This window comes from Opisthocomus hoazin, chromosome Z, assembly GCF_030867145.1.
Source record: "Opisthocomus hoazin isolate bOpiHoa1 chromosome Z, bOpiHoa1.hap1, whole genome shotgun sequence".
NCBI classification, from domain to species: Eukaryota; Metazoa; Chordata; class Aves; order Opisthocomiformes; family Opisthocomidae; genus Opisthocomus; species Opisthocomus hoazin.
The window spans coordinates 63467673-63480301 of record NC_134454.1 but is presented as its reverse complement, the minus strand read 5'-3'; the positions used below and the strand labels follow the sequence as shown (position 1 = coordinate 63480301).

General features: G+C 43.9%; 1 protein-coding gene across 1 annotated transcript; it reads right to left on the bottom strand.

The window, feature by feature from the left end:
- Nucleotides 1–335: 335 nt before the first annotated feature.
- F2RL1 (F2R like trypsin receptor 1) lies at nt 336–6918 on the bottom strand. The gene is made up of 2 exons (XM_075410841.1): nt 6832–6918; nt 336–2344 (listed from the first exon to the last, which is right to left on the bottom strand). Exons 1-2 carry the CDS (start codon nt 6899–6901, stop codon nt 1239–1241), a joined length of 1176 nt encoding a protein of 391 aa, XP_075266956.1. The 5' UTR covers nt 6902–6918; the 3' UTR covers nt 336–1238.
- Nucleotides 6919–12629: the final 5711 nt, after the last annotated feature.

The window sequence follows — 12629 nt, the reverse complement described above, 5'->3', positions numbered from 1 at the left end:
GCACTGCAAGGTTTGAAAAAAGTGCATTTAAATCCTACCACCAAACATATACCGATCAGCTTTTCAGATTAAGAGTAAATGTGATTCCATATTCCTTAGTGGTCACAAATATTCTGGGTAAGGGAAGAGGACTTAATGTATTTCAGAAATCTGCTGGGGCTGAAGTTTGCTGTCTTACTAATGTGTTTGTTTATATCTCATTATTCCCCCACAGTTCTGAATCATTTGGTTTTAGTTATCTGCTAATAAGATAAGGAAACAGATTCACTCTAATGAAAGGCGTCATTAGGTAAATTTTACTTAATCCATTTAGACATCACAGCTACAGTTGTCAGACTTTTAATTCACTGTTAGGAATAATACCTTTGTTACCTGAAACCAGGCAAATTGAACTACTCAGCAATTTGAAGAGCATGTAAAAGCATAAAAGAAAGCACCCAACTCAAATGTGTTATATTAAAAACAAAAAATCTTATTTTGATATCTTAAAAAATACAAGGCACATTACATAAAAATCAAATAGCTATTCATCAAAGCTTTGTTAAATATCCCCATTAAGATCATGTACTGGCAAGCACTAAGTAACGGTGTATAATCTCAACTAACATTTTATCACAGTGCTAGCTGATAACAAGTTCAGCTTGTCAACTCAAGGATAAGCTTACAGGCTTCAGTCATGTTAGCATTTACAGCATGATAACTTCGAAAACAATTCAATATTACATTATACTAAAGATAATATGCAGTCTACACAAAGATGGTAAAATGGATTCCCCTTTCCTTCTCTCTATGGTTTCAAATCATGTTCAGTGTAAGTACACAGAGCAAGGTCCTACATACACAATCTGTTCAGCTATTTAATACATTACAGTTAAAGACAAACGAAACAGATTTCTCTGTTAACTAAGTATACCAGCAACACTACGGAACATTTCAGTGACATTTTGCTTTTTAACAACTTTGATATTAACAAAAACGTCTTCAGTCACAACTCACTTCTGGGTCAACAGCATTTTTGCAGAGCATCTGAAATGTCATGATTTTTTTCCCAGTCTAGTGGGAAGATTTATCTGCTTACGATTTCTACCCATGGTAAGCAGCTTGCAGTTCCAAAATCCAGGCTTCAATGTAATAAAAAAGCAGAGACATCTCTTTATAGTCTCTCCTACAAAATAACTGTCCTGTCACTTACATCCTTTCAGGAGTAGGAATAAAAGTTAACTTCTCTAGGATCAAACTCAGTAGGTTGATTTAGTGGACCCATTTGATTTTGAAGAATAAGAATTTGATTTCTTGGGGTATCTGCTTGACGAGAGAGACACTTGCATCCTCTGTGTAGTTCGCACACTTCGGCAAAGAAGAGCATTTTTAAGGTTGTCTCTGAAGTCTTTTGAAACATAGTAATAGATGAATGGGTCAATACAACTGTTCAAAGTAGAAAGACACAGTGCAGTTATGTATGACACATACAGATGGCTCTCGTTCTGGGTTTTGAGGAGCAAATAGTGCACAACTAGCAGCACATTGCTAGGTGTAAAACAGATCAGATACATGGACAGGACAGCAATAATGAGCTTGATCGCTCTTTTTCGTTTCTTCTCAGTACTTACAACTAAGATGGAAGCATTCAGAGTCTTAATCATTAGTATGTAAGCGACAGCAGTGAGAAGAGCTGGGATTAAGAAGAGTCCAACTGCAAGTGAGAGGAAATAACTGAACATATAATGAGCCAAGACATTTTCAGGCAACACATCATGACAGGTAGTAATGTTAAGATTTGAAATATATGCCGTCTGATTAACAAGATACAATGGAATGGTGCCCAACAGAATCAGTATCCAGATAGCAAGGGAGATGCCCAAGGCAGTTTCAGATTTCTTTCTTGAATGCACTACGGGGTTCACTACAACCCAATACCGCTGCACACTGAGACATGTTGTAAAGAGAATGGAACAGTACATATTTCCATAGAAAAATCCAACAAGTACTTTGCAGAGACCTTCACCGAATAGCCAATTATTGCCGTTTACATGGTATGCAATCTTCAGCGGAAACCAGACAACAAAAAGAAGGTCTGCCAGTGCCAAGTTAACCATATAAATCACAGCTGGATGTTTCTTCTTTGTTCGGAAAAAAAATACCCAGAGGGCCACAGCATTGCTGGGCAAACCAATGATAAAGACAATTACATAGACAATGGGAAGAAAAACTGTAGTCAGCTTTCCTGTGAGGGCTTTTGCTGCAAATTCATCCACCTTGTATAACTCTTCAGAGTCATTATTTGTATTTGGAACTTTCTGGCCAGCAAAACTTCTTCCTTTTGAACTGCTGGTTCCACTGCTCTCTAAAATTAAAAAAAAAAAAAAGAAAAAAATTAAGAAGTTACTGAAGTACAGACTTTTTGTCCTTTTCAATAATAAACTAGACATCATGATTTACTCTGAAGAATTACAGAGGGGCTCATCAACAGAAAAATTAAGACTGGTTTGCAAACACTTTACAATTTTTATTACCTTTATTTTATTATCCAAAAGACAACCTATACCGCTATTCACGGATTGTATGAGCAACCAAAATGCTTTTCCACATCACCAGTGATATTAAAATATCTTGTTAAGATGGCTGTCAGGTGCTCCTACCATCTGAACAGTTTTACAGTAAGAACTACCTCAAGTACCCCAGGGCACCATTCTCCTTTCACATGGCAGTGCCAGATCATCCATGTGCTGGGACTCCTAAAACTTTGCAGCAGGCTCATGTAACTGCAGTAGAAGTTTCTTCAGTTTAGATGGTCTGAAAATCAGGTATGCAATAAGAAAGAGCATGCTGCCCTCAGACGAGCTAGAACTGAAACTCGCAATGTCATGCCAAAAGCTATACACAAGTGATCTCTAGGGAAAGGAAGATGTGTGTTACACCGTACCTGAACTGAAACTTGAACAGACTAACGTTGTGCATGAAGGTGCAACAGGGCCAGTGCTCTCGTACCTCCTTCCAATTCATGGGCAAGATGGTCAGACAATCTCTGCAGTTTCCATGCAAAGTGCTAGGCAGTAGAGCTGACAGCTACGGTTACTTCATACACAAGACAGCTATCACTTCTAGTTTTGCTCTGCCTCTTCGAACATCACAGGAACTTACAAATCATACAGGCAAGCCAGACATTCCTGACAGCTCTGCCTTGTACGACAGCCTTCTGACAGCTCAGTTCAGAACCCCTCCAGATCCAACACAGTCCTCTTACGCTAACAAGTTTAACTGTATAAGCAGATACTGTCCATGAACTCACACTGTTCCAGAAAGGTCAGACATCCACCAAGCTAAACTGTATGGATGTGGAACTTGATTGTTTGTAGGAGAATTATTTTTAACCTTATCTCAGTTTCTATCAGTATTTGTGGATTATATTAGCCACACTCCCTCCCACCCCCCCTCTGGAGTATAAAGGAGGGTATTCTTGAGCAAGCAGGTTTGTGTACAACAAGCCATGAACAGCCTTGAACATGAATAAGGATGAGTGAGTTGGGGTGATTGGCCTGGAGTAGAGACGGCTGTGGGGAGACCCGACTGCAGCCTTTCAGTACTTAAAGGCGGCTTGTAAGAAAGATGGTGGACAGACTTTTTACGTGGGCCCTTAGTAACAGGACAGGGATAACATTTTTAAATTAAAAGAGGGTAGATTTAGACTAGATATAAGGACGAAATTCTTTACTATGAGGGTAGTTAGGCACTGGCACAGGTTGCCCAGAGAAGCTGTGGCTGCCCCCTCCCTGGCAGTGTCAAGGTCAGGTTGGATGGGGCTCTGAGCAACCTGGTCTAGTGGAAGGTGTCCCTGCCCATAGCAGGGGGTTGGAACTAGGTGACCTTTCAAGGCCGCTTCCAACCTGAACAATTCTATGATTCTATGAACAGTGCTGAAGGATGGCCCCTTTGTTATTCAATAGAGTTTTGATACAGTTCCAGAATTAATAATGCTTACACCTTACATTTTAAGAAAATAATTTTCACTCAAGAAATATGTAAATACACAAATATGTGTTTTCCAGTATAGATTCTCAGAAGTAGCACAACTTTGGATAGCTGTTCCTTTCAAGTTATTACCGCAAAAGTCTGATGTACAGCATTAGCGTCCTGTCTAGACTGTGTGACCTCCTAAAGAGGTGTACAGAAATACAATACAGCATATATTGATGCTCTTTAAGAGTTTTGAATTAAGTTACCCTAGCTCCACTTAAGTATTTGACAAGCTCCAGGCACAGGCAGGCTTCACTGGGAAACAGAGGTGTAAGAAAACTTTTTGCCAGTACAACGACATGAACTAATCTTTGCAGCAGACTGCATGAAGACTTATGCCTAAATTATACCAACAAAACAACAGTCTTAAAGAAAATTAATTCAAATGCCAAACAGTCATTTTGGCCTGTATGTGGTGTAATTACAACAAGGCAGAATTACACAAATCCTACTCTCAGATCTTCAAGCCACATGATTATATCAGCAACACTGTTAAAGACTGCGAAGTTTACTTGTATAATACAGAAATCCCAGATCCCTAACCCAGGCTGTGAATAATAGAAGCCATGAAACCAGCTTGAAGAACATAGCTTACATAGATACCAGACAATGTAAATGTGTAACTAGCTAAGGCTTATAGCTTAGCTGAGAAAGATCCCAGAGATGCTTGGAAGCAGACCTTTTATTCTAAGCTGACAGCAGTTCTCAGAGTAATAAAGCGCCGTGTTCAGTGCTATGTTAAGCACATCTCCATCAGTAAGTAGTTGATAGTATCAAGTTGCTGTCATACTATTTGTATCCCATTCCAAAGACTTAAATTATTGTAGAAAACTGGAAAAGCAAATAATACCACTTTGTTCTTATTAATGTTCTGTGATCAGATATAAAAGCAATGCTTTGCAATTGATGTTCACAGGTTGCGCTGAAATAAAAAATGCTCACCAAAAAGCCCATAAAGTGTTAGGGTGACACATTAGAGTAAGAGCCATAACAAAGTGGATTGAAGGATGTGTGAACCACAGACAGGACTCAGCATGGCAGAGCAGAGACAAAGGTTTGTTCTACTGTATTTTTTGAGACATAGCCAAGCTTAATGGCTAATTTCAGAGACCAAGTCTTGCTTTTATGCTGACTTCAAGTAGTTTCAGCTCAAACGTTCTGACTGCAGATAGTGGAAGCTTTTGTTAGCCCAACTGGCACCTACATAGGGAGCCAGTTCAGTACCCCGGCTGCCTTTGCAGTTAACAGTCCCCTCATCGAGCAGCCAATTCTTTGTTAGGTATGTGCATTTTCCACATCCTTTTCTTACTCTTTCTGTGCTTGCAGTTTTCCATAACAATTCAGTTCTTTTCCAAGCCGAGTTTCACCCTGCCTGACTCACATACAGAGAATGCAGTTGACTTGCTAATCTGCCCACGGGGAAAAAAGGCTTCCTTGGCATCACGGGGAAAAACATACTCCCCTCCAACAACAAAAGACGGTTTCAACACCTTTACCATTTGTACAGAAGATACAACCTACTGTATGCCGAACGACTATGCCTACCCTGCAGACACAAAAGTGACAGCAACAGTGTATCCACATTAACTAGCTTAGGTCATTATAGTAATACTCACACAGGACCAAGGTTAAGTTTACCCTGGTTCTTGGTATCTGGTACCCAGATTCACCACAACCCCGTAACGGCATTAGCTTGTTGGAAAACCGCCACAAGAAGATCCTGGCTTCTAGTGCATCTCCCTTGGTAGGCACGGGATCACACTTCACAGTTGATTTCACCTCCCCACTCCACAAGATCAAGCACCCAGCTAGAACTTTTAAGCATACTACTCCTCTACGCCCTGAAAAGTATTCCAAATTCCTCTCCCCTCGCCAGGCCAGGCAACTAGGCTATTTAATTTCAGAAACTCAGCTCTGAACAACACAATTATTTGCAGCTGTCTAGTAACTATTTGTTGAGAAAATCGGATCTCCCATAAGCTTAGCTTCAATATTTACAGTCTTTATGCATATAGTTTTATTATCTAAACAAACCCGGGATGAACAAACACAGAAAGACACAGGGCAAAGCCACGCACAGATATGGCAGTGGGGTTTACTGCAACAGGCAATGAAACATGAACTTCAAGGCAGTAAAATATTAACATGAGTGTTTTCCCCAAACTGCACTTACGTTCAATAACCAATAATATAAACTAACAAAGACAAGAATTAGGATTGAAAAGCTAGCGCTTTTTTTTGTTTCAGAGTTGGGTAAAAAGCGACAACACGGACTTCAAGGTTTCTTGTGTTTACATACAGCTTTTAGGCAGGTCGCTAGCCGAGAGCCGGATGAGGTACTGCACAGACGCGGGCGAGGCCAGGCCCGGCGTGCCGGGTGCCCCGAACCCCCGCGGCCCTTCCCGCCGCTCCGGGCGCCCCAGCAGCCCAAGGCAGGCTGGAAGCCGAGCCCAGCCGCTGGCCCGTCGAGCCGCCCTGCCGCGACACCCTCCGCGCGGGCCCCGAGAGCTCCACGGGCGCCGGCCCGAGCCTCCCGAACCCGTTCGACCCCGCGGGAACCTCGCCCACAACCCCGCTCAGGGCTCCCCGCACCCCAGCCGGGGGCCAGAGACCTGCTCCTCGGAGCGGTTCGACCCCGCAGAGAGCCCACACGTGCCCCCCGCGCCGCCTCCCGCCTGAAGCTACGCGGCCCGCAGCCCATCCCGCAACCAGCGCGGCACCCGCGGAGCCCTGGGAGGGCTCGGCCGCCCCTGGCCGATGCCAGCCGAGCCGGCGGCTCTGGCACCCGTCGGCGGCAGCCCGCACGCCTCCTCTCACCTGCGGGAGCAGCGGCTCCCAGCAGCACACAGAGCAGCAGCAGCCACCGCAGCCCGCGGCGTCCAGCCATGGCCCCGCCGCGCTCCGGCCACCACCACCTCTCCCGCACGCCCAACCGGTTTCACCCGATACCTGAGATAGGAGGGGGCAGCCAGGCCGGTACCAGCCTGGCGGCGGGCGGAGCCGAGCCAGGCCGCGCCCCCCACCCCCAAAGGGCTGCGGGGCTGCCCCTCAAATGGCGGGTACGCCTCACCGCTGGGACCTCTGTGTCCGCCTCAAAATGGGGGGGGGACCTCCTCCGCCCTCGAAGGGGCTGCTAGGTCCCGCGCGTCGCCGCACGCCCCGTGTCCCCGCTCCTTGGCTGTGGGGGCTGAGCGGGAGCCGCGGGCCTCGGCTCTCGGCTCTCCCTCCCGCCCTCTCAGGCTGGCCCTCCGGTGTGTGCTCGCGGCAGGTGCCCTGTTACCGGCTTGTCACGGAATAAAGCTGAGGCGCAGCGCTTGGGCGGCCGCGAACTAGGAGGTGGTCGCGGTTGACGCCGAGCTGCTGCTGGTTCTGGGGCCGGGGGCAAGCGGGCGGGGAAGCGGGCTGGAGGGGTCCTCCGTGTGACAGCGTTGGTGCCGTCGGCTCGTAAGGTGCTGCTTTGAGCCTGCCGGGTTTCCTGTTCCCCCTCCTCACGCTGTGTGACGGGCGGGCAGCGAAATGTGTCGTGGCCGCTGAACCCGAGTGCGCTGTGCTGGCATGACCCCAAGCAGGAAAGGGGTGTTTTCGCTTGTCAGCCCCGCTTAAAACTCAGAGTACACCGGCTGTCTTTTGTTTTTGCAAGCAGGGATTTCAGTAACAAAAAGGCACAATGCAATGCCAGCCGTGTTTTCTATTTATCCATACCAATATGAATTTGAGAAATGTTTTTAGGTTTGTGAAATCAAGCACACAACTTGTCAAATTCCAAAATTAAAACCACATGTCCAATCCTGGTTGGCACCTCTAGACCAGTTCTCCAGTTGCATCAGTAATGCTCCCTCCGCCTCAGTCTGCAAAGTGCTCAGTGTTCAGTTGGTGATAAGATTGTTAGGCTTTTTCTTTTTGTTTCTTGGAGTATGTTGTGAATATACTCTGTTCTGTGTTGTTCTGAAGAGAAGACGTTTCCTTCTGTAGGCTTTCTGTGGTGGTCATGAAACGGCTGTGAGTTGAGGAGGTCTGCATTGTTCCCATTTTACAGGTGGAAAATGAAGAACAGAGAGATGAAGGTAAATGCTCGTGGAAGTTTTGGGTGTCTGAGTCAATGTCAAGGGCCTCTCTTTTTTGAGTCTTTGTTATAAGTTACTCCATACTCCAAGCACAGTTCCTGTTCGTCATCCATCCAGCTAAGACTGTTTACAGATTTGTCATCTGGGTCTCGGCCTGCTTGCTGAGCACCGGGAAAGCCATAGCCCATCCCTCCAACTCCCTCCCGGTCTCTTTCTGTCTCACTTGTGATGCTGTTTTGTTTACTTTACCATTACAAACCGCTTCATGGGTACTTAATTTCCTGCTCCTAACCACCTTGTCCAGTGAGCTGTAGTCTTTTCATCTGGCATTTTATCTAATCTCACATTCAAACAGGCATGTACATATGTGCTGGCTACCGGTCTCTACAGTGTTTTCCGTCTCAGATCTCTAGTACTAAGGAGTGGTCAGTCCTTCTCTCATCTGGTGCTGCTGTAGTTGGTGCTCTCCTGCCAGCACCCAGTCCCAGTTTTCACTGTTTGTTTTCTCTTGATTTATTCCATCCAGTCTCTCTTTTTGTCCCTTTTACACTCAAAGCAGACAGCTCCTTCCCTCGTTTGCTTGCATCCAGCAACAGTGGAAGGGACTGAGAACGCAGAGGAAAGGGGTTCATTGCTGTCACTAAGCAAAATCTGCCCTAGGCTGTCCCATGACAGGTCAGAGCTGTAACCGGAGAAGTTCTGTGGCTGTGTGTAGAAGCACGTCACCGCAGGTGCATCTGCTGGAAATGCAGCTCTGGACTTAGCCTCTGCTGAGTGTAAGGAAACCATGTTAACAGAGGTTTATAATTTGTCTAGGTTTTCATAGAGATGTCAGAAACAAGTAATTGATGTGAAGATTATCTCCCTTCAAAATCTTCATTAGATTCCCAAGCAATTATTAAAAATGGAGCTTCTAAGAGGGAGTGTCAGGCGACTTTAATACATGAGAAATCTATCAACCTGCCTTATAAGAGAGATCTTACTACGGCCTTTCATTATCTGAAAGGGAGCTTACGAGAAAGATGGGGACAGACTTTTTAGCAGGGCCTGTTGCGATACAACAAAGGGTAACATGTCTAAATTAAACGAGGGTAGATTTAGATAAGATATAAGGAAGAAATTCTTTACTATGAGGGTGGTGAGATACTGGAACAGGTTTCCCAGACAAGTTGTGAATGCCCCGTCACTGGAAGTGTTCAGGGTCAGACTGGATGTGGCTTTGAGCAACCTGACCTAGTCAAAGGTGTCCCTGCCTATGGCAGGCAGGTTGGACTAGGTGATCTTTAAAGGTCCCTTCCAACCCAAACCACACTCTGATTCTATAACAAACTAATTGTAAGCAGTAGTTCTGGTGCTCTGTCTGCACCTTGCTAACAAGGCTTTTGTTCTGGTTTTGTTCTATTTACTTTTATTGAGAAGTTGGTGTTCCTAGCTAACATCTTCGGCAGGAATAATATTGGCTAGGAACATTCCCTGTATATAGTCCACAAATGAGTTCTGCCTCATGACTTAAAAAACATTTAATAGAAAGTAGAAACGGTCTTGCCCCTGTTCAAGCCACTGGGACCTCTGTATAGAGCCATGTCAAGCCTTTATGATTTTTAGTTGCCTTTATTGAAGACAACTGTTTTGTCAAACCTATTACAGTTCTAGTTTGCCTTTTATCAAATGGTTTGGAAAGAAAATTTAATGATTTATAAATAATGACAAAATAATGATGTTTTTCTTCACATGTCTTTATCATTGGAAAATAATTGCAATGAATGCAACTGCTATAGGAAGAATAAGTACATGACAATAGATGCTTATTAAACCCCAATTCTCCTTTACAAATTGGTAGTTTCTTAGTTTTTCCGCTGTACACTTTTTTTCTGCTGCAAATACATATATATGTGTGTATATGTATGCTGCTATATTGTACTGTAATCAGTTGGGAAGAATCATCTTGCAATCAAGTGGCTTGAAGGGAGCTTTGAACTTGCACATCATTGGTTACTGATTATGAAAGCACACCCCAAGCTGACAAGAACGTAAGTAAGCATTGGCTCCTAATTCCCTGCTCTGGCAATTTTTGTCTGGGGCACATTATCAGGAAAGTCTTGTGCTACTTTGGGCAAAGGGCATTGTTGGAAATGTGCTCTTCCTTGCACTTTGAGTAGCTGGTGGGTGTGGTGGTATTAACAGAGTTTAGTGCAGGGGCTCCAGAGGAGGCTTTCCAGGGTATACCCGTTAAGTCTTGATTCATTTTTAGCAGGATAATGATGTGATGTAATAATGAAGATGTATGTGACTTCATTGCAAGGCACTGTGAGTGCTCATGCAGTTTGTGCTAGCATAAATGGGTGAGAACATTTTCAATATACGGAGCTTGTTTTGTGTGCTTTGTGTCTCCTTGGGAATTTGTGAAATCAGATGGCAAATGTGTTTTCAGTGTGTGGCTTATTGTGATCATACCACATGTCTGTTGGGAGAGAAGGTAAGGGATGGCTGTTTTGCTGTATGTCTTACACAAATATATGGATTTTCTTTTAAGGCACAAGAAGAGCTTCGTTTTGGAAGGGAAAGGAAATAAAAATCAGTGCTAACTTTAAAAATCACCATGTCTTCTAGGGGTGGCACAAGCACATAAAATATCATTTAAATATTGCAGTTAATGTGAGAGTTGAAGTAGGGAGAGTGAAGTTTGGTTCAAATAAAACAATGTGAATCATTTACATTTTAAAACGGACATAGTTTTTGATTCAGAAGAAGCTGATGCATCATCTCTTGGTGCTTTAGCCTGCCCTCAGGGTAGCAACCTGGCATCACAGAAACTAGGAGAGTACCTGGGTATGAAATTACTGCCAGGCTGTGCTTTCACAGTGCAAGACCAGGTCTCTGGGTATAATAAGCCTTTTTGATAACTCATTTCAACACAATGAAGCCCTCTATCCTTCCTCATTGTTTTTCTCATGCATAAAAGCCCCTGTGCCATCTTACACAGTCTCTCTCGCTTGTTTTCCTGAGCCTTTGAACAGGTCTTTGTATTTCCTGCTCAGTTCTTGTTGGTCTTGCTGGCAGGCTTGTTAGGTACCACGTAATGGTTGTCGCTAATGACCTTGATGTTCTATGTGTGTCCAGGAAGGATCCTAGGAAACAAGAGGGGTTACAGGCAGCAGCTGTATATTGTTCTGTTGCTTTGGTAGCAAAGATCCATTTTATTTTACTTTGTATTTAGGAAGTCATTTCCATTCCCTTTTGTACCAAATCTATGCCAAGATTCTTGCAGTTTTTTGGAAATTCTGGCCATGGCAAATAAGTGCTTTATGAGCATGTCGTGCTGATATACTCTGGTGTTGTTACTGCTAGGTGTGCCAGTGTGTGCAACATATTAATTCATGGCATTTTGGAGTCACTGCATTGCGAGGAGGGATAGGTAGTATGGATTGTTTAAGGCAGTCTCTTAATGGTTATTTGGTGTCATCCTGGTGTTTCTGACCTTCTGTCAGCAGTGTACTGTGTTTGTTCCTGCTGTTTGGCCTTTAAGTCTTCCTGTGTTTTGCTTTTCTCAAAAGCAAGGAGATCCAGGGCTTGGGCTGGAGGCATGACAAAGAGAAGTGGCAAAAGTCTAGAACATAAAGTTAGGTGTGCCCAGTGCCTGGGGGGGAAGAAACACAGTTGGCCCAAACCTGACTCCACACTGACGTGGAAGTACAGCTGTGACTCCTGTTCACCATGACCTTGCAGAAACAGAGGACATGCAAGTTTAACAAAACAACTTGGTCTAAGGAGAACATAAAGCAGTGCTTCTGCACTTGTGTTGACAGTTGCTTAACTTGTGGTACGTCTGTCTTCAAGTGTGCCTACAGTTACATGACTAAAAAGCATGTTAAGGTGCTAAAATCAAACAATTGAAAGTCAGGAAATACTACAGTTTGGGCTTCTTATGCAATCTTAATTCAGTGTGCTTGTGCATATACATTTTGAAAAGGGTTTAGTTATGACATCCTGTCCAATCTTTTCATGGTGCACTGCATGCAGTGTGCTCATGAATAAACAGATAATCTTGTACTCAACACCTCTACTTACATGTATAGATATAGTCAAGGTACCACCATTTAGCTAGTGCTGACTGCTTATCCTGCTACTGTTGTAAACTGCGGAAGTACTCTCTCTGCATAGATAGGAATGCAGAGAAAGGGATGTGCAGGTTGCTTGCAACTCATCAGTGCAGCCATGAGTTTAGGCTGAGTTTGTATCTGTCTGATGTATGTAGTGTTACCTGTGCTGAGGAAATGAAACAATGGATCAGTATTAAGCTAGGGTAAAAGTATGTAATAGCTCAACATAATGAAACATTCTTATGTGTTGGCATGTTTGTTAGAGTGGGTGTTACTGTGCCCTTTTTAATAGCCAGCTAGTCTTCAGAGCAAACCAACTGCAAGCAGGCAATGATAAATGGGAGCTTGCATCAACACATGGAGTATAAAATAAGGTCAGCTTTACAACAGAGGAAAGAAGATTATTAATGACCTGTACGTTTAGATACACAACCTACTTGCAGTAGAAATA

Excerpts from the sequence above, each read along its gene's own strand:
- F2RL1 (XM_075410841.1), bottom strand. The coding sequence starts at position 6,901 with ATGGCTGGACGCCGCGGGCTGCGGTGGCTGCTGCTGCTCTGTGTGCTG. Across the intron at positions 2,345-6,831 it reads GGGAGCCGCTGCTCCCGCAG|AGAGCAGTGGAACCAGCAGT; the intron begins GTGAGAGGAGGC and ends TTTTAATTTTAG.